Source organism: Mixophyes fleayi, chromosome 8, assembly GCF_038048845.1.
Source record: "Mixophyes fleayi isolate aMixFle1 chromosome 8, aMixFle1.hap1, whole genome shotgun sequence".
In the NCBI taxonomy this organism is placed as follows: Eukaryota; Metazoa; Chordata; class Amphibia; order Anura; family Limnodynastidae; genus Mixophyes; species Mixophyes fleayi.
The window spans coordinates 241-26,217 of record NC_134409.1 but is presented as its reverse complement, the minus strand read 5'-3'; the positions used below and the strand labels follow the sequence as shown (position 1 = coordinate 26,217).

Sequence of the window (25,977 nt, the reverse complement as noted above, 5' to 3'; positions counted from 1 at the left end):
ATAGAATTAAGATTTCTACGAGTATGAGGAGGCTTGGTTGAGTCAGACAGTAGAGAGGTTAGAGCAGTGGGGGTGAGAGTGTAGCTGATAAGGTGATGATCCGAGAGGGGGAAGGGTGTATTAATAAAATTAGAAACTGAGCATAGTCTAGAGAAAACAAGATCAAGGCAGTGGCCATCCTTATGAGTAGATGATTCAATCCACTGGGAGAGGTCAAGTGAGGATGTTAGAGAGAGTAGTTCATTTGCAGACAGAGAAAGCAGAGGTATTCTCAGCCTCTGGCTCCGCAAAACCTAATGAGTGTCTGACCCCCAGTATAAGATTATCCACATTGTGTGCGGATGAAGACTCCTCTGTGTCTAGTGCATCCTCTCCATCTGATTCTAAAATCAACTCGCCATCTTCAGCTGATAAGTGTTTGGAATCCGGATTGGGATCTTGAAAAGAGTCCGGAATTATGCGCTTACTTCTGTGATAGACAGTAAGCCAGGGGGCAAACCCTGGGCAGATTGGATCAGGGATACGGGCAATCCTGCCGCAGCCTTGGAAGAACCACCAGCTACAGGCAGAGACTGCGTAGACTGTGTGTGTGGTACAGTCAAGGAAGGAGAATAATCACGTACCTCTGTGGACCGTGACCAGTATCTCCATGGCACATGGCCTTCACGGCTCTGTCTCGCAGGCTGCACACTGGGAATCCGGGTCAGGCTGTCCAACAGATAATTTATCATTACACTTTACACATGTATAATGCTGCACAGATGTTCCAACAGGTCCCTTACCCTCGGAGGTGCCTTTTTCAGACATGATGTTATGTTATAAAGGTGTCACTCTGTAAATATCTTTTTTTTTTTTTAATTGTATATATAATAAATAGATATTCTCAATATGTATACCAGGGTTTGTGACTGAGTGTGTAAACTAAATAAATCCAGAGTATAAGACACCAGCATCCTGAGACCAGTACTGTGAAACAAGTTCTGTCCCTTGAGAAAAAACTATGTCAAACACAGAAATATAAGGAGAAAACTGTTAAAAGCACAAATATATTTAAACAAGTACAGAGGTACCAATTAGGAGAGACACAGAGCGATCTGTAGAGTTGCACCATGTGCCCAGGAAATGGCTGCCCTCCGTGAAGCCCGCCAAGGCATGTAGAAGGGGGAAGGCCCACCCCCATGCGCAGCCGAACATCTTTACCCCCGCCGGGCACATCAGCTCCGGGTTCTGCTGATCTAGGCAGATCTGATGCGGGTATCTAAATGTGCTCTGCTGCTCATTTCCTCTAGGGAAAGGAAAACCCGATTGCCAGCAATGGTGTAGGGGGTAAGGGGAGCCTACAGGCTGCTTACCCCAGCGTAGGGACCAGAGTGAAGGAAGCAGACAGGCTACTCACTTCTTGGTCTTTTACATGGGCCCTGTGCTGCACCTAAATGGAAGAATGGAAGTAAAAACATGACAAAAAACTATCACTAACCAGAGTATAGACAGGAGTCTATATAGAAGTGCTCTATTTCTAAGGCACTTAACAAAAACTGAGCTTACTGTGACAGAGGGGTATAGTAGGGGAGGAGTGTGGATTCTACCAGTGTCTAAACTCCTAGTCCACCTACTATACCCTAATATACACCTAATATACTACTACAATGTACTGCAGTGTCTCCCAATGGTAGGAAAGTGAAAGGGTCGATCTCTGAATACCTGGACTTAATTTTGCTGAGTAGTTGTCACCAGGAGTCATATTGGAAGCACACAAGGACAACATAAGGGGCAGAACGATTAGTGTAGCATTAGAGGCACACAAGGTGGCATCCCAGGAACGCAGTTTCTATCGAGGGGATGATTCCAACACTTTTGTCACAGGATATAGTAACGCCTATGCTGAACCTCCTCATTCAAATTGAGCTTAACACTTTCCTACATTGTAGGGACGTTGGCACTCATAAGAAAATAGAACAGAATACACTGAAGCTGATGAAGCAGACTCTAAACCAGCTGCCAAACTTCAACAGAAGAGATATTTAATCTGATTGAGAAGATCAAATTTGGCAAGAAAGGCAACACAGCGTACAATCCTGAAAAAGAGTTTCTGAATTATTTATGAAACATTATACAATCTCCCCAAGTCCTCTGGAAGCTATAAAAACTTTACAGCCCTCCTCGGCCTATGGCCCTAATGGTCTGACAATTGTTCTAAAAAAAAATATGCAGATGCCCTGGCACCACCCCTTACCAACTGTGAGTCCTGGCGGGGCAGCTTATGACTCAGGTACCAAAGTAACCAATACATTGGTGGCCCCAAAACAGAGCCGAGATCCCACGGTCTGCGCGGATTATAGGATAATCTCATAGTTAAATGTTAACTTAACAATCGTTTAGTGAAATCAATCAGTATGATAAATATTCAGGATATAAGATAAAGCCCTCAAAAATGTTTTCGGTTTCTATATCTTAGATGTAATCTTAGTAATATTGCAGCAAAACTTTCCCGTTAAGTGGCACCATCAAAGAGGAAATATCTTGGAGTATATATTACTAAACATTACCATCAACTAACTCCAAGCTAATTTCCCACAACTGCTGTCCCCGATCAAATGTGACCTTTAAACTTGGAGTCAGCATTTTATATCATGTCATTAAAATGAAGGTCCTGCCAAGGCTCCTTTACCCATTTAAAACTCCAGATTCATGTACTGTTCTATGTATTTTGATTTATTCAGAATAAAGATGGGTACACACTTCAGATTAATCACACGATAATCGACCGTTAAATCCGATATTGCATTAGTGTGTACGCTCCCACGATCGTGTTTTATCATTAAAGTACATCGTATTGTTTCATTTGATTTTGTAACTGCAGTAAAAATATCCATAAATGATGTTGTTCCAATTCTGCAGTGTGTACACACTTGTGACCAGCAGTGTAGGCAGATATCTGTAGTGTGAGAGGAGGGGGAGGTCTCACATCCTTTGTGTAGCATTGTGTTAATATACTGGAACAGTCACAGTGGAATATTTTTATATCGCCAGCAAATTCAGTAGAACTTTACAATTGGGGACGAACACAGTAATAAAACAATACTGGGTAAAATGGCGCTGCTCACAAGCTTACAATCTAGGGGTCAATGGGAGTTGGATACATGAGGTTAAATCTTCATACTGCATATTGGTCCAGCCAGATTGCAAAGGTAAAAAGTGATTTGTATGCTATGTGATCTAGTCACACAGCAATGTTGGTCAGGGGATCAGAGGGTTGTTGTCTTGTGTGAAATGTGTAAAGGGTGGTAATAGGGTAACCTAGTGAGGTTAAGGAATATTATAAGCTTGCCCTAAGAGGTGGGTTTTCAGATAATACAGGTCTTTGTTTAATTACAGATGACTACATTACATTTAAATACATAATGTCTGTGGATTGCATCCTCTCCCGATCCTTTGAACAATGGTGACTTATACACTGACAAACATTTTATAGAAATAGTTTATTTGAGAAATGTACAACTCTGAAGCCAAACTTTAGATAACATTTCAAGATGTCTAAGGATTTATTTTCTCATTATGTCGAGAGTTAAAGAAAACAATGTTAATGAGCTGTAAGACATTTGGAAGACCTTCATCTTCATCTTTTCCATGTTCTGCCATATAAGGTGCATTTGTCAGAAGTAATCACAGCAACGCAGAAACTCACATCTATGTACATAACCGTTGTAGGTATAAATGTACCTCCATTATTGATCGAGAGAGCAAAGTAATGACTATAAGCATTAGATGGAGCTTCTGCAAGTGTCCTCTCTGGAGGTAAACAATACGACAGCCCCATGAAACTCTACAAATGTAAGACCCATAACAGCTAAATATAGATTTCATTTCTCCTTTAAAAAAATATTTTCAGGACCGGTCACAGATATTTTACATTTTGAGCCACTTTGAGACACATAAGTGACTGCCAGCTGTTAAATGAGACATAGAAAGGCTCAGAACTACCTATATTTTATGGACCCCACATCTTGTAATGGCCAGTAGTACTTCACTCCTGTAATAGACAACTATTAAAACACAAGGAGATTAAAAATACGCAAAGAACTCAGTCCACAGTCTGACGCTTGAGCAGCCAGGTGAGCTAGTCATGCAGCCAACGTTAGTGTCCGGAGCTCTGGCATCAGATCCATTCATAGAACAGAAAGTTCAGATATCTGTGCACAAAGCCTGAAGATCACATGGACTCCTCGAGCGCGGCTATTGATCCTACAGCTGGATGAGACATTGGGACTGATGAGGATCCTGGTTTTATTTATTCATCTAAATATCTGTGTGAAACGTCCGATTTATATACAGGTCGTTGTGCTGGATAGGATCATTGAACATGCCGGGTAAAGTGCAATACACTAGTTTTAAGGCAAGTTTATGTAAACTATAAAACAAGGAGAATTAGTCTTTAAATATTTTCCACACTAATGCTAAAAGAAAAAATGTTATTTATGGTCTATTTCTCTGGAATAAACATGAATCCGCTGTAGCTGGTTTACCAGGAGGGCTCCCTGTAGTAAGACAATGAAGCTGGCGTAGATAAAGGATTGGAAACGTCAGTGTGTGGAAGACTGCGCAGGGTTTACCGAGGACTAATTAACGTCACAGTAAACATTCAATGTGCTCACTATGCACCCACAGCCGGCTTCAGTTCTGTGAGAGAGAAGAGATCATCTCCATCTTCATCATATTCCATAAGAGACATAGGTAGCGGCTCTTCCAGCAGGTTTTCCAGTTGTTGAAAGGACAGCTTTCCATTATCTCCCTGCGCAGACTGTCTAAACACCTCCTCAAGGTCTAGAAAAGCAAAGAAATAAATCAAATAACAGCAACAATATTATCAGGATTGGAATGATTTGACCAATAATCACAAGGAATTTCTTTTTGGAAGTATTAAAAGCAGGTTTGCTTTTGAAAATGTATTTCAGGGAATATTATTGCAAGCAGCAATCTGCACAATTAGTACAACACATTAGGAAGCAAATGCCCATTAGTAAGACCCCAACGTGATGACACATGACAAGGGGTGGCACGTCTCACCGGTATACTTGCCTCTTTCTGTAGTAATTCCTGGTAACAATAGGCCCCGCTGTCGTCTTTTCCTTTTAAGAGACCTTGGATATATTTTTGCAAGTAAAGGCCGCGATGTTACTGCGTCACTGTGGTCTACTATATATATATACATATAAGCAAAGAATAAAAGATTATTTAAAGCTAATTGACTTGCAAGTATAAGATACAGAAGAGAACACATTGGGTCCACAACTCTTAAATTTGGCCTCAAGGGCTAGAATCTTGCAAGTCTTAACATCTGTATCATTAAATAGAAAGTATTGAGATCAAGGTCCAGTATGTTCTCCATCCGCCAACTTGTGGAGCCAGATTGAGCAACAATCTATTAGTGTAAAGATGGGTTCTGGCATTGTAGCTTTGGATACAGAAATACAAAAACTCATTATATATTATATAGAGATACTAAAACCCCTGGGCATTCAATTCTTTCTGGTGTGGGATCACTAACTTCAAATCTTTAATTTTATGTTTATTCTTTATTGCAATAATATGCAATGTCCTAGAGGGTTAGGGTCACACATTCGAGATACCACACAATTTTGAAAACATTGCGTGAGAATATATAAATATATCTTTATGTGATGTGATTTACAATCATTGTACACCAACATCCCCCACAGACAGGGTAAATAAGTAGTAGTAAAATCCTATTTATATGCCAATAGTGCAACCTCAGGGGATCACATTTTGTCATCTATTACTCTTATTCTATCACAATCATTTTTTTTATTTTTTTTTAACAGTTTTTATCTGCAAGTACTCGGCACTGCAATGGGGACCAGGTTCGCCCCAAGTTTTACATGGGTGATCTAGAACAACTGTATATTTGGGATGGTGAATTCATAGTACACTTGGTCCTCTACAGGTGATACATAGACAATGTGCTTTTCATTCTGATTCTTAGATTCTATTTCACATGTTATTGTTTATTTAAACACTAACCCTTATAATCTCACATTCATGTTAACTTGGTTACTATCAACTTCCCGGATATCACCCTCCCAGTAGTAGATAATGTTATATTGTGACAGAATGGACCTCCTATGCCATCCTGTCTGTTGTGTTGCTGGGGACCGGCTGGTCTTGCCTTGCCACCGTCCCCTTTCTTTATCCCAAATTGCAGCCCTTTACCCGCAGTAGGAGGGGTCAACTGCCACCACAAGGCTTCTTCGCCGTCACCTAGAACCGATTCCTTCTGGGTAACTCTCGCTGCTTAAGTACCCCCTTGCTGTAGCCCTGACCTCTTGCCTTCAGATCAGGGTTGCTGTGGCCTATCACACTGGCCAGAGCTGCAGGTAGTGGGCAGAACGCTGGTACTGGATGCTGGTAGGATTCTGGGTTTATAGCAGAAAATAGTAATGTCTGACTAGTAGTCAGACTTACAACCTGTGGGTAATTAATAACTTGTGTCGATTGTCTAAAACCCACTTAATATTGGATGGAGGGAACGACTTTCACTTCTGACAAAAGTGCAAGTGAGCAAACACGACTATAACTGGACGGTATTTATTCAGAATACGAGTCTTGTGTTTATAGAACAGACTAATATCCACTATACAAGTGAGAGACCTAAATCACAGACCGACATCTGGAGAGATATTGACTTGGAGATATAAGAACAAAACGCTGAGACTATGGGTTCAGCGATTGTTATTACTTTGCTGAGAGCAGCCTAAATGTCTTCTGCTTTCCTTATATGAGGTTTAATCACTATTAATTCTCCCTCTCCCCTCTTACCAGTTCTCCCATTCTCAGCCACCTTATCGCTGTCTGGATTACTCGTCAGAGCGTGGATGAGCTGAAGCTGCTCTTCAATTTCTGCAACTGGAGTTTTCCCCCTCTTGGAGCTCTTAATAAAGAAATATAAAGATCAGAAATAACACATAGGCTGCATTAGTGTCATCATGATTTGCAGGACACACAGTTCCTCTGCTCCTAGACTGGTGCTTCAGTCTTATGGCCTTCCCGTAACATAACACGATGAAAACCTTTAAAGCTTTTTCATGTGCACTTAGCCCATAAAGTGACCATATCACATACAATGCAGTTCAACTTCAAGGCAGCTGCTACAGGTGCCCACACACACTGCGTCTCTCTATAGAAGTGGGGGATCTCAGGGTATGATCCTGGGGGAGACACATAAGATGGATCCCTTACCTGAAAAAATAAGAGGCTAAGTGGGGGAAATTGTTGTTGTATATCGATGAGAGGGGCCCAGGTATTATTTATAGTAAGGTAACGGATCAGGCGGATCACAATGTGGAGGAGAAGAAATGTCAGGGAGGAAGTCAGGATTGTTCCAGAGGGACAAGCGGGGACAGAGGGGAGTAATGTTTGTATCTGGACCTACAGTAATCCCAAATAGACAAGCTAACCTCGAGAGAGAGGGGAGGGTAAGCATGGCTGGTCTATGGGCATTGGATGACCCCCAAAGTGAGGATAAGAGAAATGAACTTTGGTAAAATGGGTTTTCAGATTTACCCAGTAGGGGGTGAATGTGGCATTCAGAAACGTGTATATTTTGATCATACAATTTACTGTCTAAAGAAATCACGCTTTTTTTAAATTATTTATTATTATGATGTGATCAAAACAGAATTGATTAAAAATGTTTAGATTGTTATAGGTGCTCAAATGTACATTGATCTGATGGCACAAAAGTAGTTAATTTTGAAAAATAGATAAAAAAATGTCACATTCGAGGGCTTCTCCCGGAGTGGGACGAGCATCTCCTACAAGACCTGTCTTTTATATCCCAATACTTTACTTACTGCAGCCGTTAAACTAAAACCTTGTCTGGGCACGATCTCAGGTTACGGCATGGGAAATCCTCCCTGGGATTATTACGTACCTATGGCGTCCTCATAACGTCTGAGCAACTCAGGGGGAGAATTTGTTGTCACAAACTCTAGGTTTACTTGCTACCTTCAACGGCGGCATGCCCTCCTGCCCATTGTCAGCAGGGGATTCAGTTCCTTTAGGATACAGGAAGCTCGACTACTCATATTTAATGAGTGAATTGGGAGATGGATCTTGGTATTCTCCAAGATGAGGAGTGGCCGATTGTCCTTAGTAGTTCACATCTCCTCTTTGAAATTCCAACAAATTCAAAAATATACATTACCCACGGTATTTCTTACCCCCTGTAGAGTACCAAAATTTATGAGCAACCATTTAACTGTCCTAAATTTGGTGATACATACAGAAGCTTTGGCACTACCTCTGGCATTGCCCTAAAATCAAGGACTGGAGTCATTAAGTGTATCATGTATTTGTGCTGGACGGAAGCAGGTCAAAAACAAAGGAACCAAAAATATGTCTGTCTCCTTAATGTGGAGACAAACACTGTCTGTCCACACAAAGCTTGTGGGCCAACAAGCAGAATTCCAAATATACTTACCCATCCAAAGTAAAACAAAAATGAGGTAAGCAAGTCTTTCTCAGAGAAATAGAGAACAAATCACAAGTCAAAAAGGTCCATGTCCCCAAAATAATAATGTGATGTGAGGGTTCTACACTCCAGCTTTCTAAGGCTCATCACTTGTGAACACGTCCCTACTGCAGGCTACTGAGACATCAGAGGTTACTGTAGTAAGTAGTGTAGATAAGCACAGCTGTCTGAAGACCTGCTCCTAGCTGAAATAATATTCTTCTGACAGTCTAATGCCCACTGGTAGTACAACTTAGAGAGGAGGTATAACCCTCTGCAATGAACTGAAGGTACCGGAGCTGGAAACGGACATAATGAAACTGCTGCTCTCCGAGAGATCAGGGTGTACAGAACCTGCATAAATACTTGGGCTGGACCCAAGCAACAAATCTCCTGAAAAAAACCCCACATGGCATGAAGGCTGCCACACTGCAGCTCCCAGGTAAAATAATACATCTGAAACGTGGTCAAAGACAACAAGGAAGGTGGGAGGAATTGTTTTTACTTCAGAAAAGCCTTGATCAGGTCGTTTCTGTAGGTAATCCAAGTGCCCGCTGGTAGAGAAGCACAATGAAAGCCTGAGGCAATGCAGAGAGTGAATGGAGGGTAGAACAGATCTAGATATGAGGTCTTATATGGATACAATATTCAACCTCAACAAAGACATAAAGGAGAAGAACTTCCAGATTTGGAGCACCAACCTGACATGTACAGTGACCACAGAAAAATACTTCTTAGGTGTGAGACAATGCAAGATGTCTAGTCCAATACCAAAGAAAACATTACCGGAAAAATAAATAGAGGCGGGGGGGGGGGGTGTTGAGGGGGTGAAACAATTTTGCAGAGACAGATTTGCAGACCAGCACCGAATCATCTGTAACAGGAGCAGGTAGTTGCTCCGACATGAGTCCCATTAAGATAGCGGTGCAGATCCACGCAGAGAGGAGCTGGGGTTTCAGAACGTTCACGTGCTAGGAGCAGACCAGAGGGTATGTAAATTATCTTCTCTCTAGTCTGCTTGAACTTCGGTCTATGATATATGGGGCGCGAGCCTACTGTAATGAGCGTGCTTTGGAAATCTGTCGCCTCCAGGGTGATTTCATCCATCCCTTCAGCAAAGCCCCAACCTCCTTGCGGGGGGGGGGGGGGGGGGGGGGGGTCACTGGTGAAAACCAGGGGACCATTAGACTCCATGCCTCTGCACTGCCATTACCAACCTTGGATGGCAATAAGGATCCACTATCTCTAGATCCTTCTGACAGGTGTAAGCTGGAAAACCACTCAAAAAAAAAAGCCAAATGACCTCTGTCGACGTTGGACACAAAGCGAAGACCAATTGCTCCACGTGAAGGCGGCATGTCCTGTGGAGGGTAACTTAGCGTTCTCACGGCCTCTAACTAGGTTCCTGTATGCCAAGCACACACAACGGTGACATACGTGGATCCCAACCAACATTGTTTGAAAATGAGGACTTGTAAGTATGGTACGCATTGGACATTAATATATCCTCATATCAGACATTAATATATAACAAAGACTAAAGATTTGTGGAGCTGGTAATATTTGTACTCCTGGGATATCACACAATAAAACTGTATCCAAGTTTCTGGGCAATAACAATACACAGCTCTGCGAAATGATACAAATACACAGCTAAAAAGCACAGAAGACAGAGAGATAATGCGATAAATTAGGTGCAGGGCAGCCTGTACAAGTAAATACATTAAAGCCCTCTGAACATGGAAAACCCTTAATGAGATTGATGAAGAGGCTCGTACTGACCTCGGGAGCAGATGTCCTGTTTGCATTCACTGGAGGACTAAGACTGGGATCTGCAGAACTTTGCGCCTGTGAACAAAGACTTTGTGCTCAGTACGTCCTATTCACCTCTTACAGGTTCACCAGTGGTAAAACGAGACCCAACCACGAAACATAGAACAGCAGATACTTACTGCACTCAAAGAGCCGTTTTCCTTATTTTCGGTCTTGTTAACAAGTAACAGATTACTCTCCAAGACGGTGACTCTTTGGGTTATGTTAGAGAGGAAGCCGTCCATGCTGTGAAGCCTCAGGTCATTCTGTCTCAGATAATACAGCAAGGACGCATTGATACCCTCTACAGCGCTCTCCACCTACGGACAAACAGAGTGTTAGAAGGTTTACCGGGTGTTGGGCCCAGATAACGCACAGATTCCTTCCCTGGTTCTGTTTGGCATTAGCATCTCTATTAGGGTTATGGCAGACTATATAAATCAGTGTGGACAGTAAACTGGTCTCTTCCTGCAATAAATCAGAAACTGCAGAGACGTTTCTTACGGTTCGCCCCAGAGAAGGTGCACAAATCCAATGGATCCTAGGAGATACTTCAGTTTATATAAAGTATAGTTGTTTGCAGGGAACAACGTACAATAATTACATAGATGAATACGAGGACCTCCTGCCCATAACCTGCATTTACCACGTAAAGGGAATCTTCTATGTCAGCCATCAGAATGTGTAACAGGTTAAAACGTCTATTCCAATATGTTCTTCTGTCTCTTCAGTATTAGTAATATGGACGTAGCTGTGGTTATAGGCAGACTGTGCTTCCACCAAGGTTTATTACTATTACCCCATTATATGGGTTCAACAACTAGCTTGGATGTAGGAAGTAGTGGAGCAATGCACTTATGTACAATGCAGCATTATAGAAAACACAACATCTGTATTTAGGTTTTACAATATCAAGTTGTTTAAAATACTACAATCATACTTGGCCACTCTCCTGAAATTACCGGAAGACTTCCACATTTTGGTTCCCTCTCCCAGACTAACACAATGTGCCCACGTCCTAGTGAAACCTCAGTGATGCAGGGGAGAGTCAGGAAAATGATAAGTACGACTTCAATATTAAAGGTAAAATACTATTCTTATGATCAGCACTTTTTAAGGTCATCACAAGATTGTGCAGTGATATTTCTGCCAGTATGGCTGCTCTGAAACATCTCCAAGAAAATAGTCATTAAATGCAGGATACATTTCCATAGAGAGTAGAGATTCAGATGCAGCTGACGGACACATACCTGCGTTAGGCTGTGTGTTCCAATACCTGAAGGGGTTGTTGGAGCCAGTTTCATAGTAATTTCAGCCTGCAAGAGATACAAGTCTAATCAAACAGGTTTCACTTCAATACAGGGGACTGGCACAGCCTGCACCTCTATTTGGTGCACCAAATGCAATGTTTTATGGTTAAATCATTTAACATTAATATTTTTACACTTTATTATATGGTTATTATAAAAGTGATATCAGTCCCAGCGCTGTATATTTGCTGTAGCTTTAGAGATCCTCTAGAGGGCGCTATTTAGAGTATCCAAACACATGGTTTCAATGGCATTGTAATTAGAGTTCTCTACCTCTCCACAACCCTTTCTCCCTTTGAAAATGTTGGACTTTATTACACTATCACTGGGCAGGGAGACCCATCGTCGTCTCAGAATGTCTTCGGTTTATTTGGACACCATCCTACCCCCTCCACTTCTTTCTCTATACAGTTCATAGGTTAGTACAAATGACAGTGGCACCAGCAGGTTGTGTTAATGAAAACAAAATCACACAGTTACTGTGCAGTGCATGTGTCTTAGCAATTAGAAGAAAACAGTTTGCATTAATATTTGTATAGATGTTCCTAGGAGAACATAAATTCCATAGTACACAAGTCCAGTTATTGTGGAGGTGATGCAGGAAAGAGGATAATGAGCTTATGTGGGGAAGAGGGAGTCACCTTGTTATTTACACCTTCTATGAATGGTGTTTTAAGCCAAAATGGAGGGAGAGAGGGGGAGAGTGTACACACACACGTTTGTAAGCATACAATGCCACAATAGAAATGAAGTGAGGAAATGTAAGATGTAAAGGTGAAGTCTGGAAGGGAAAGTCTGTCTGCTTTATATCAGTAGTGGGTACTATATACTATGCAGGTGATTGAGCACAGCGGGGTCCTCTACATATAGAAGGAGAACTGTGGTGGAAAGAGAGGAGAGGGGTCCGCATGCTTGTGGTAACTGGAAGGTGGTCCCGGATCTTCCTGGGCTTACCAGACAGTTTTACTCTATTACCATTTATCCCCAGAGGGTGAGGAGCTGAAACGCTGTCTGGTATTATCTGCCTACAGAAGGTAGATGAAGGAATACCTGGCCCTCTACTAGGTGGGGACCTGATGCAGCCCGAGAGATCAGAGAAATGCTTTATTATAAGTCAGGATACTGTAAATAGAGTTGTACAAAGGACAGAGATAGACTCACACACTTAGCAGGGCCCTGGGGCTTGAAGTGACAATGGCAGAGGACCTGTTTGTGAAGATGTGTCCCCCTGTGGTGTTAGTGGGCAGTAACAGGTAAGTCGTCACATAAAGTGCACTCCATGGTCTGTATGGGCCGAAACTAGGAGCTCAGTTATCCGTGAGACCAGATGAACACTCACAGCGGGGTCCGGTTGTACCTGAGCAGGTGCCGACGCTTATAATGGTCAGCGGCAGGGAAGGGTGTTGGAGGATCGCTGCCCCTCGACACCCTGCACTGCCTTACAATGTACACACAAGACAACACCAACTACATCTACAGAGAAAGATATTCATTGGAGGTTTTGAGATCAGATTCAACTACACACAAATAACAAACACTTACTACATCTCTTTGAAGCGTTTCTACTTTTTTTTTCTGCTCCTCAGCTGAGCTCTGCACGGCCTCCACATCATGATGGACACTGGTCAATGTGCTGCCCAAACTGGCTACACTCTGAAACACAAGTAACGTAACAGACTTGGGGGTAAATGTATTAATGTCCGGATTATTCAACTCCGGCGTCTTCAGCTATTAAATTTAAAGCGGCGCTGCCTTGTAAAGGGAAACACGCCGGAGTTGAATAATCCGGACATTAATACATTTACCCCTTGGGTGGAACAGGCGGATAACAGACCGAGACTGGGTCAGTGATAGACAGAAGTGAGACTGGGAGCATGGAAGGAGGTAATAGGTTGAAATTGAAATGGGAGAGGGTAAAAAACAGTTACTAGACCCTAGTTGTAGTTGGCCGCATGGTTACATACCTTCTGAAGTTCCTCCATCGTCTTAGGGAGATTAATCAAATCAGATGCAGATTTTAGATGGACCTTTAGCTGATTGACAACACTTGTCAGCAGTGCAATCTAAGAAGAAAAAATATAATTATTCCCAACTGTTAGGTTATACTTAATTTACTTACCGTATATACTCGAGTATAAGTCGACCCGAATATAAGCCGAGGCACCTAATTTTACCACAAAAAACTGGTAAAACTTATTGACTCGAGTATAAGCCTAGGGTGGGAAATGCAGCAGCTACTGGTAAATTTCAAAAATAAAAATAGATAACTTAACTGAATGCTGGCCCCTCGATAAGGTCTGAATCATGCCCTATATCCTTGTGCTACCTCCCCACACTATATCACTTCCCCACACTACAATGTAACAGTGTAATATGGGCTACTTGAAAGAAGAGAGATTGCTAGACTAATGAAGGAGAGAGGGAGATGCTGCTATTTCATAAATAAATAAATAATAATAATATAAATCAAGGGGATTTTGGGATTAGACTGCATCTGAATCTTAATAATGATAGCGCTCAATTTTTAATATACTGGTGAGAAATAGCAAAAACAAATGTATAAAAATTGACCAGACATTTAATTTAACATAAGAGGATAAATACAATCAAAAGATGAGCCATGCAATTGAATTATGATAAAATTGTGATAATGCTACCACATAAATAAGGCACAAGGTTAAAATTTATATATAAAAGAAACCAATGTCCAGTGCATGGCATAATGTATCCAATGGGTACTTCCGTGATTGAGCCCGGGAAAGCTGCTAATAACAAGTCTATGTAGTAGGTCCCGTAAGAACAGTCTTAAACCAACCTCATAAATTTGATAGTCCACAAAGAGGTAGGGAAGTCCAGCGGTTCTCCTAAGATGTACCCTAGGTGACAGAAAAGGGGATCCCCAACAACAGCGCTAATTCCACGCTGAAGACGGTAATCCACGGAGGTAGTAGAGAGAGCGTCTGAGCTCAGCTGTTCCCGACGTGGCTCTGCGCAGTGTGACGTGATGTCAGAGGTCACTCTGCACAGGCTCCACATGCACCACCCACCTTGCCCGCTCTGCTGCAGCCTGCATTGCGCTCAGTACGGCACCTCACTCTGCTGCCGCCGGCCACCTCAAGCAGGGATTTTTCATTGTCCTGGAGCTTCACTCGAGTATAAGCCGAGGGGGGGCTTTTTCAGCACAAAAAATGTGCTGAAAAACTCGGCTTATACTCGAGTATATACGGTAATTACATTTGGAATGGGAAAGCAGCTATCTGTACAGGTTACTAGCAAAGAAGCAGCCACCAGGAGGGACATATATAGAATATGATAAATTCCAGAACAATAGTGGACAGTGTCAGCAGTGAGTAGAAAGTGTACAAGATGCTCAGCAGATGTAGGTCATAAACAGTAATAGAGTTTAACCATTAGAAGAATAACTACAAATCTGCCAAGAAACAAAATGCCTAAATAACCCAGTTGGTTATTTTTTCCACTTGCTAAATGTTCACTAAGCATTTACCATGAGTCTAGAGCTCTATACTCAACGCGGCTGCAAGACTCATCTTCCTCTCACGCCGCTCCTCCTCCGCCTCGCCCTACACTGGCTCCCCTTCCCCTACAGAATCCTTTCTAAACTCCTCACCACCACTTACAAGGCTCTCTCCAACTCTACTGCCCCTTATATCTCTAACCTCCTCTCCATTCACACTCCTGCTCGCTCCCTGCGCTCGGCCAATGATCGCCGCCTCTCCTCCACTCTGATCACCTCTTCCCACTCTAGAATCCAGGACTTCTCTCGTGCTGCCCCCTTCTATGGAACGACCTCCCTCGCTCCATCCGTCTCTCTCACAATCTGTGCTCCTTCAAGCGGGCACTTAAAACCCACCTGTTCATTAAGGCCTACCAACCATCCACTTAACCTCTCATCTCTTCTGCTCATCCTCCACACTCATCCTCCCCTGACCCCTCTTCTCTCTCCCCTTTGCTTCACTGGCTCCCTTTTGTGCCTGACTTTGTTTACCCTCCCTTAGGATGTAAGCTCGAATGAGCAGGGCCCTCTTCCCTCCAGTCTCCATACCTGCTCTTCTGCTCCGTCTCTACTGTATCTGCCCACCCGGAGTTTCTGAAGTATTGGTACTTTGTGTTTAATGTTCTGTACTGTTCTACCCTGTATAGTCTACTGTTTGTACTGTGTGCGGCGCTGCGGAAACCTTGTGGTGCCCTAAAAATTACCGATAATAATAATAATAATGTAAGAGGAAAGACTCACACTGTCAGGTACTCACCTGCTCAAGTACAAAGCTACACTATGTGAGTCTAATACTAAGCACTTACTATGATCCTAGAGATTTAAAGAGGGAAGACTCACACTGTCAGGTACTCACCTGCTTATTCATCTCTGTGATGTTGGTCCACAGAGTATTGAGACCCAGGTCCCCACTCACAATCTCATCCAGATGTTTCTGTTTGATGAGCAAATCTTCATTTATTTTGGGAAGCTCTTGAAATGAATTCTTTTGACTGGAGTCCACTAATATAGAAGAGAGAAAGGGAATAGATTTTGTCATTTATGCTTTTTCCATGTAAAATGCTCCTGGAAGAAGTAAAAGGCACCATATTGAATGTACGACCCGAAACCCCATCTGGGCCAGCTCAAAAAGGCTCCGCAGCTCCATGCTGCCCCTGTAATATCCACACCTTTAATCTCGACCTACAAAAGAGATCTAATCTTCGCACACAGCACAGTACAAAGTGCAGACGTGTGCGCAGACCAAGGAAGTCCAGAACATGCTAAATTCTGCACCCCTGCAATGGATGCCGTCTTGACTGCAAATCAATGTGCATATAAACAGGGACAGATGCAAAAAAATTAAAAAAATTAGACATTTCAAATCCAAAAGATCTCTTATATGTACAAGTTTATCACAGTCACTGACCCGGCTGGGCAAACACATCTACTGGAAGCGCACAGATGTACATAGAAGGTTTTCATGTTACAGGATTCCCAGACACTGTATAAATACACCTACTGCCAGGAAGCACAAGGTACATACATGTTACAACTGGACCCAGCGCTGACCACCACCTGTGAACACCAATCGTTACATCCTGTTCCCTGTCTGAGCACAAGCACAGAGGGGCTGCTCACATTAGGACAGGGGAGAAATCTAACCAGTCCCTCGTGTACCTCTGTTCTCAGGCACTTAATTAAGCACATAAAATAACACACATAATATTTTACATATTAGTAAAACACAGTTACAGAATAAACTGTTGCAGAGGTATCATAATGTCATGTACAAATCAGGGCACAACTTAGTTTTTATTTAGTAACAATAAAGAAGAGCAGGGAACCAGGAGGTAATTGCAGTTCAGGTTCCAAAGGAGAAAAATAATAAATGTATACTCTACTTATTGATTAAGACCGGAACAACGCATCTGATATTGTTTAATAAAAGGGGGTAATTTTGAATCCAAGCTGTTGTAAAGGAGATGGGGTTCTGGTGATATATTCAATACTCTGGCAATAGAAAGAAAGAAATTTAGAGCGGTTTATCTTATTTGAATTTGTCACACAGACGTAGCGATGACATCACCCTGCAGAGCCGAACACTTCTCCAATCAGAATCACTTGCTGTCAGCGTGGTGCTCCCATCGGAGATCTCCAGAGTCGGGGTGAAGTCTGGTTATTTTCCAATCGTTTTTTCATAATTTCGGATTTTCTTTATAAGAGTTCTCCATGTCGCAGTAGCGGACATCGATAAAGCGTACCCAACCCATTTTACAGGAGAAAGATGTGGTGGAATGTACTTTCATGGCCTCCGTTGTGGAAGAATCCAGTGTACTTTGCAACCAAAAACCATAATTAAAAATGAGCGTTACATGTCCGAGCCTTGCACCAGGGCGGGAATGCAGTTGGACACACCGAGACAGTTCTAATGCTATAGTAACTCCTTATGTCGTGAACACCTGAAACTCCTTTGGATGCTTTCGTAGAGATTGCCTCGCCCACACAGGTAAACACAAGAGATCAGATTTTGGAGATCCATTTAAAAAAAAAAAAAAAAAGCCCCAAAAAACCAAAGCACTAGTTGGGATTTTAACTGGTAGGTTTGAAAAAGGTACAGAAGTTTGGATTGGATATTCATCTTGACATATGTGATCCGACTGATCTATGACATTAGAAGTCTATTCCATGATGGTAAACATTGGTCTACGGGGATCATAATAGATAGGACCTTCACCGAACCCCCAATCATATTACAGGGGGGGCAGGAAGTAAACAAAACGCTTCAGAAATTTTATATGGGTCAATTACCCCACGTCCTTGTGTCTTTATAGCACACACAGAATAGACCTGGTTATAGACAGTGATACCGTCCTAGGCGTAGAGTTACTAAAGTGCAGTTTTTGGTGCATACAATCCCTGAATGTATGCACACAATAAGCAGCACACTCTACAACAGCAGCATTTGCTCCAGATGTACGTCAGGGGCACCAGTATGAATATTTACACCCCATGATTGTGTAGAGATCTCCCAGAAGTATGACATATACAAATAGATAAAAAGGGCACCATTGCCTCTTAAGTGTCACCTCCACCTCTATCAGTGACTGCTCCCAATGAACACACACCAGCAAGAGGTACTGAGAGATTGGCAAGAGACATGTGGTGGACCGAGGGTGGGGGGCAATGCGGTCATCGCGGACCCTGAGCAGAGACAGACAAGGCCTCGGCTGGATTCAGACCACTGGGTCAGAAAAGACTTTTCTTGGGAAAGGATTTAGGGGTAGAATCAATTCACACAATGCAAAAGTGAAGACAGCTCTAAGCGGTATTTTTAAATTAGCCAATAAATTAAGTTGACAGTGATAAATAAAATATAAGCATTACTCTATAAACAATCTAAAAATAAGTTGATTTCTTAAGATGATCCCAAAAATTAAAACTATAATCACTGTCTTAGCCTAAATCTTGAGGATTAAGTACTATTAGCTGCTCTTAACAGTCCTACATGTACCATGTAGCACACATTTAAGTCCCGATTATCACAGATCTGTTCCTAAATAAAATGGGGTGTGAAGGTATGGACCCTCACATTGAGTCCAGTCTTTATGTGGTGCAGTTTTACTCATATGTAATCTCTCCTTGGCTACTATTTGTACTGACCTGACCAGGTCTCATATGTACAATTTATGATTTTTGATGTGTAATGTACAAGACTTTTTTATTATCTCTCTGGAGGTAGAACGGATCCCTCTTCTTCAGGGACTGGATCAGGCTGAGGTGAAACCTCGTTCATGTTGTATCTCTCTGTAGTGCTCTTAAGCTCTCTCACAGACTCCTGTCTGCCCTCTGTACTTCTCACCAGCTAAATACTGTCAGTTCTCTCTGATCATCTCTAACCAGGCCAAGCCACCACCTCCATTTTTCAACTCATTAGTTTCAATCCAAATTTGTTTGCACTGTTTAACTCTACCCAAATAATAATAACTCTTTTTCTCCATGATAGTTGGCCTTTCCTGTGCTTCTGTGTCTGATCATATATTGCCATTATTGTAAGGAAACACAAATAATTTTTCTGACATGCTTAGAGCTTCACACATCTAGCACCACAGCTTACCTGAGTGTGACCCCCCAAAGACACAGGGCGAACAGGTCTTACCAGGGCACGTGATCACGGCCCTAGGATCAGAGATCGGAAAAGGTGCAGGTGTATCTGGGAGCGGTGCATGCCCAAACTGTGGAAAGGGGCACTGGAGATCCCAGCAACAGTCGTGGGTCTTGCGTACCATGGAAACAATTTGAAACGCAAGAAGAAATAACAAATAGATATAGTGTGATCTAATCCAGTAGCATTTAGACAACTATATGGGCTCAGTCACATGAGCCGTTTCTCAAGTTCTGTCCAAAGCAGGTCCCAGCTCAAGAAAACCTGCAGAGAAACAGGACAGTGCAGGGATCCAATGATCTCCTGGTCACTCTTGTTGTGGACAAAGAAATTGTGTCAGTTCCTCCGAGTGCTGAATGTTCACGATTTCTGCATAAATATCAATGGATCTCTGGCGGTTTTCTTAAATTCCATTTGGAACGCAGCGAAGGAATCCAATCATGCAGATGAGTCTAGATAGCAGGTCATTATTTTATATACATTACATGTAGGGTCCAAGCTTTTAAATATTGCTTTTTAAAAAAACAAACAAATGGAGTTAGCTTTTAAGAGGACACTTAAAATATTGATATGATACAGAACAAACATATTTAATTTATAGAATGAAAACATTACTTACTTGTTTTGAACTGTTCTTTAAGCGCATCAATGTTTTCCTTCAGGGCAACTTGCATCCAGACTAGGCCAATACAAGTCACTGTGCATGCGGTCAGTACGATAAAACCACAGAAAGGATAACAGACCTTGCAGCACTGCAGAAGGCCCCCCCTGGAAGAGAGATACAAGATATGGTTAAATGTTCAATCGTAAACCGAAGTCAGAGCAATGTTTTAAAGGTAAAAAGAGCACGTTCTCCAACTACAGAAGATGCAGCTGGGTACAATAACTGGCCGTGTACCCGTTGCAGGTACATGTCTTGGTCTATGGCTTGTGGCATAATACAGTTAAACACGTCACTCATGTCATGTTCCTGACAAGTGGAAAGTAAAAGAAAGGATGGATTTAGATCGTTGAGTGAACACACAGAGTACAGCTCAGAGGACACTAGTTCGTACAATACAAATAGTAGAATGTTTTCTCAGTCACAGAGGTGGAGTAACTCATGATATTATTCCTTATCCACTCCAAAGGTCTGCAAGGACGTTGTACATTGCGAAGAAAGGGGATGATGACCTCTAGCTAAATATCTGCTGGCAGCTCACTGGTCATAGTACAATCTGCCACCCTGAATGTGCATATACTGCTGTAAGCAAAACCTCTAATTGAAAATTCCTATTTCTGAAATCATTTAGAAGTGTGTTTAACTAGAGTCAGAGTGCCAATTTATTACCAATATTCTTCTCCAGCAAGGGGTGTGGGGAGAGAGAGAGCGCAAGGGGGGGGGGGGGGGGGAGGCGAGAGCAGGGGGGTGAGTGACAGAGAGGGGAGCGGGTCAGTAACAGATGGGGGGGGGGTGGCAGTGACAGAGAGGGGGTGGGGGCAGTGACAGAGAGGAGGGGGGCAGTGACAGAGGAGGGGGGGCAGTGACAGAGGAGGGGGGGGCAGTGACAGAGGGGGGGGGGCAGTGACAGAGGGGGGGGGGCAGTGACAGAGGGGGGGGGGCAGTGACAGAGGGGGGGGGCAGTGACGAGGGGGGGGCAGTGACAGAGGGGGGGGGGGGCAGTGACAGAGGGGGGGGGGGGCAGTGACAGAGGGGGGGGGGGGGGGCAGTGACAGAGGGGGGGGGGCAGTGACAGAGGGGGGGGCAGTGACAGAGGGGGGGGCAGTGACAGAGGGGGGGGGGGCAGTGACAGAGGGGGGGGGCAGTGACAGAGGGGGGGCAGTGACAGAGGGGGGGCAGTGACAGAGGGGGGGCAGTGACAGAGGGGGGGCAGTGACAGAGGGGGGGCAGTGACAGAGGGGGGGCAGTGACAGAGGGGGCGGCAGTGACAGGGGGGGGGGGGGCAGTGACAGGGGGGGGGGCAGTGACGAGGGGGGGGGCAGTGACAGAGGGGGGGGCAGTGACAGAGGGGGGGGCAGTGACAGAGGGGGGGGCAGTGACAGAGGGGGGGGCAGGCAGTGACAGAGGGGGGGGCAGGCAGTGACAGAGGGGGGGGCAGGCAGTGACAGAGGGGGGGGCAGGCAGTGACAGAGGGGGGGGGGGCAGTGACAGAGGGGGGGGGGCAGTGACAGAGGGGGGGGGGGGCAGTGACAGAGGGGGGGGGGGCAGTGACAGAGGGGGGGGGGGCAGTGACAGAGGGGGGGGGCAGTGACAGAGGGGGGGGGCAGTGACAGAGGAGGGGGGGGCAGTGACAGAGGAGGGGGGGCAGTGACAGAGGAGGGGGGGCAGTGACAGAGGAGGGGGGGGCAGTGACAGAGGAGGGGGGGCAGTGACAGAGGAGGGGGGGCAGTGACAGAGGAGGGGGGGCAGTGACAGAGGAGGGGGGGCAGTGACAGAGGAGGGGGGGCAGTGACAGAGGAGGGGGGGCAGTGACAGAGAAGGGGGGGCAGTGACAGAGAAGGGGGGGGCAGTGACAGAGAAGGGGGGGCAGTGACAGAGAAGGGGGGGCAGTGACAGAGGAGGAGGGGCAGTGACAGAGGAGGGGGGGCAGTGACAGAGGGGGGGGGCAGTGACAGAGGGGGGGGGGGCAGTGACAGAGGAGGGGGGGCAGTGACAGAGGAGGGGGGGCAGTGACAGAGGAGGGGGGGCAGTGACAGAGGAGGGGGGGCAGTGACAGAGGAGGGGGGGCAGTGACAGAGGAGGGGGGGCAGTGACAGAGGAGGGGGGGCAGTGACAGAGGGGGGGGGGCAGTGACAGAGAAGGGGGGGCAGTGACAGAGGAGGGGGGGCAGTGACAGAGGAGGGGGGGCAGTGACAGAGGGGGGGGGGCAGTGACAGAGGGGGGGGGGCAGTGACAGAGGGGGGGGGGCAGTGACAGAGGGGGGGGGGCAGTGACAGAGGGGGGGGGGCAGTGACAGAGGGGGGGGGCAGTGACAGAGGGGGGGGGCAGTGACAGAGGGGGGGGCAGTGACAGAGGGGGGGGGCAGTGACAGAGGAGGGGGGGCAGTGACAGAGGGGGGGGGCAGTGACAGAGGGGGGGGGGCAGTGACAGAGGGGGGGGCAGTGACAGAGAAGGGGGGGCAGTGACAGAGGAGGGGGGGGCAGTGACAGAGGAGGGGGGGCAGTGACAGAGGGGGGGGGGCAGTGACAGAGGGGGGGGGGCAGTGACCGAGGAGGGGGGGCAGTGACAGAGGGGGGGGGGCAGTGACAGAGGGGGGGGGGCAGTGACAGAGGAAGGGGGGCAGTGACAGAGGAGGGGGGGGCAGTGACAGAGGAGGGGGGGCAGTGACAGAGGGGGGGGGGCAGTGACAGAGGAGGGGGGGCAGTGACAGAGGAGGGGGGGCAGTGACAGAGGGGGGGGGCAGTGACAGAGGGGGGGGCAGTGACAGAAGGGGGGGGCAGTGACAGAGAAGGGGGGGCAGTGACAGAGGAGGGGGGGCAGTGACAGAGGAGGGGGGGCAGTGACAGAGGAGGGGGGGGGCAGTGACAGAGGGGGGGGGCAGTGACAGAGGGGGGGGGGCAGTGACAGAGGGGGGGGGCAGTGACAGAGGGGGGGGGCAGTGACAGAGGGGGGGGGCAGTGACAGGGGAGGGGGGGCAGTGACAGAGGGGGGGCAGGCAGTGACAGGGGGGGGGGGCAGTGACAGAGGAGGGGGGGGGGGCAGTGACAGTGAGGGGGGGGGCAGTGACAGAGAGGGGGGGCAGTGACAGAGGGGGGGGGCAGGCAGTGACAGGGGGGGGGGCAGTGACAGAGGAGGGGGGGGGCAGTGACAGTGAGGGGGGGGGCAGTGACAGAGAGGGGGGGCAGTGACAGAGAGGGGGGGGGCAGTGACAGAGAGGGGGGGCAGTGACAAAGAGGGGGGGGCAGTGACAAAGAGGGGGGGCAGTGACAGAGAGGGGGGGGCACAGGGTGACCTCAGATGTTCTCCATGAATGTGGGACCGAGGGGCTCATACCTCCGGCAGTGCCGCTCTCCCGGGGAGGTGAAGTCCTCTTCGGTGTCGGAGTCGGAGGCCGGGGGCTCGGTCCGGAGCAGCCGGTGGCCGCTCCCTGTCTTCGGCTTCTTCCTGCCGCCGTCCCCGGATAGACCGATCAGCGCGTTCAGCTCCTTCCGCTTCTTCATCTTCTTGTGCGGGGTTGGGGGGGGCGGGGGGCCCGGCGGACAGAGCTCCGGAGCCCATGAGAGCAGACCGGGGTCACATAGAGCGGACGGTGCGGCCTCTTCCTGTCCCGTCACCGGGAGGCGGCTCCGTCCAACCCCGTCTGACAGGGAGGCGGCGATACTGTGCGATGAGGGGAGGTGTTACTGTGCCATAAGTGGGGGTAACTGAGGGGGGGTGTGACTGTGCCATAAGTGGGGGTAACTGAGGGGGGGTGTGACTGTGCCATAAGTGGGGGTAACTGAGGGGGGGGGGGGTGTTACTGTGCCATAAGTGGGGGTAACTGAGGGGGGGAGGTGTTTCTGTGCTATAAGTGGGGGTAACTGAGGGGGGGGGGTGTGACTGTGCTATAAGTGGGGGTAACTGAGAGGGGGGTGTGACTGTGCCATAAGTGGGGGTAACTGAGGGGGGGGGTGTGACTGTGCCATAAGTGGGGGTAACTGAGGGGGGGTGTGACTGTGCCATAAGTGGGGGTAACTGAGGGGGGGGGAGGTGTTACTGTGCCATAAGTGGGGGTAACTGAGGGGGGGGAGGTGTTACTGTGCCATAAGTGGGGGTAACTGAGGGGGGGGTGTGACTGTGCCATAAGTGGGGGTAACTGAGGGGGGGGTGTGACTGTGCTATAAGTGGGGGTAACTGAGGGGGGGTGTGACTGTGCCATAAGTGGGGGTAACTGAGGGGGGGGGGGGGGTGTTACTGTGCCATAAGTGGGGGTAACTGAGAGGGGGTGTGACTGTGCCATAAGTGGGGGTAACTGAGGGGGAGAGGTGTGACTGTGCTATAAGTGGGGGTAACTGAGGAGGGGGAGGCGTGACTGTGCCATAAGTGGGGGTAACTGAGGGGGGGGAGGTGTGACTGTGCCATAAGTGGGGGTAACTGAGGGGGGGAGGTGTGACTGTGCTATAAGTGGGGGTAACTGAGGAGGGGGAGGTGTGACTGTGCCATAAGTGGGGGTAACTGAGGGGGTGTGTGACTGTGCCATAAGTGGGGGTAACTGAGGGGGGGGTGTTACTGTGCTATAAGTGGGGGTAACTGAGGAGTGGGAGGTGTGACTGTGCCATAAGTGGGGGTAACTGAGAGGGGGTGTGACTGTGCCATAAGTGGGGGTAACTGAGGGGGAGAGGTGTGACTGTGCCATAAGTGGGGGTAACTGAGGGGGGGGGTGTGACTGTGCTATAAGTGGGGGTAACTGAGGAGGGGGAGGTGTGACTGTGCCATAAGTGGGGGTAACTGAGGGGGGGGGGTGTGACTGTGCTATAAGTGGGGGTAACTGAGGAGGGGGAGGTGTGACTGTGCCATAAGTGGGGGTAACTGAGGGGGGGTGTGACTGTGCCATAAGTGGGGGTAACTGAGGGGGAGAGGTGTGACTGTGCTATAAGTGGGGGTAACTGAGGAGGGGGAGGTGTGACTGTGCCATAAGTGGGGGTAACTGAGAGGGGGTGTGACTGTGCCATAAGTGGGGGTAACTGAGGGGGGGAGGTGTGACTGTGCCATAAGTGGGGGTAACTGAGGGGGGGGAGGTGTGACTGTGCTATAAGTGGGGGTAACTGAGGAGGGGGAGGTGTGACTGTGCCATAAGTGGGGGTAACTGAGGGGGGGAGGTGTTTCTGTGCTATAAGTGGGGGTAACTGAGGGGGGGGGGTGTGACTGTGCTATAAGTGGGGGTAACTGAGGGGGGGAGGTGTTTCTGTGCTATAAGTGGGGGTAACTGAGGGGGGGGGGGTGTGACTGTGCTATAAGTGGGGGTAACTGAGGAGGGGGAGGTGTGACTGTGCCATAAGTGGGGGTAACTGAGAGGGGGTGTGACTGTGCCATAAGTGGGGGTAACTGAGGGGGGAGAGGTGTGACTGTGCTATAAGTGGGGGTAACTGAGGAGGGGGAGGCGTGACTGTGCCATAAGTGGGGGTAACTGAGGGGGGGAGGTGTGACTGTGCCATAAGTGGGGGTAACTGAGGGGGGGAGGTGTGACTGTGCTATAAGTGGGGGTAACTGAGGAGGGGGAGGTGTGACTGTGCCATAAGTGGGGGTAACTGAGGGGGTGTGTGACTGTGCCATAAGTGGGGGTAACTGAGGGGGGGTGTGACTGTGCTATAAGTGGGGATAACTGAGGAGGGGGAGGTGTGACTGTGCTATAAGTGGGGGTAACTGAGAGGGGGTGTGACTGTGCCATAAGTGGGGGTAACTGAGAGGGGGTGTGACTGTGCCATAAGTGGGGGTAACTGAGGGGGGGAGGTGTGACTGTGCCATAAGTGGGGGTAACTGAGGGGGGGAGGTGTGACTGTGCTATAAGTGGGGGTAACTGAGGAGGGGGAGGTGTGACTGTGCCATAAGTGGGGGTAACTGAGGGGGGGTGTGACTGTGCCATAAGTGGGGGTAACTGAGGGGGGGTGTGACTGTGCTATAAGTGGGGATAACTGAGGAGGGGGAGGTGTGACTGTGCCATAAGTGGGGGTAACTGAGGGGGGGTGTGAC

The 25,977-nt window shown here is 47.0% G+C and overlaps 1 protein-coding gene across 1 annotated transcript; it reads right to left on the bottom strand.

Moving 5' to 3' along the window:
• Positions 1 to 3,464: 3,464 nt before the first annotated feature.
• Positions 3,465 to 23,626, bottom strand: EFCAB14 (EF-hand calcium binding domain 14). The gene is made up of 11 exons (XM_075181546.1): positions 23,302 to 23,626; positions 19,927 to 20,075; positions 16,020 to 16,165; positions 13,614 to 13,712; positions 13,192 to 13,302; positions 11,590 to 11,655; positions 10,480 to 10,659; positions 10,310 to 10,375; positions 6,835 to 6,946; positions 5,077 to 5,193; positions 3,465 to 4,821 (listed from the first exon to the last, which is right to left on the bottom strand). Exons 1-11 carry the CDS (start codon positions 23,466 to 23,468, stop codon positions 4,652 to 4,654), a joined length of 1,383 nt encoding a protein of 460 aa, XP_075037647.1. The 5' UTR covers positions 23,469 to 23,626; the 3' UTR covers positions 3,465 to 4,651.
• Positions 23,627 to 25,977: the final 2,351 nt, after the last annotated feature.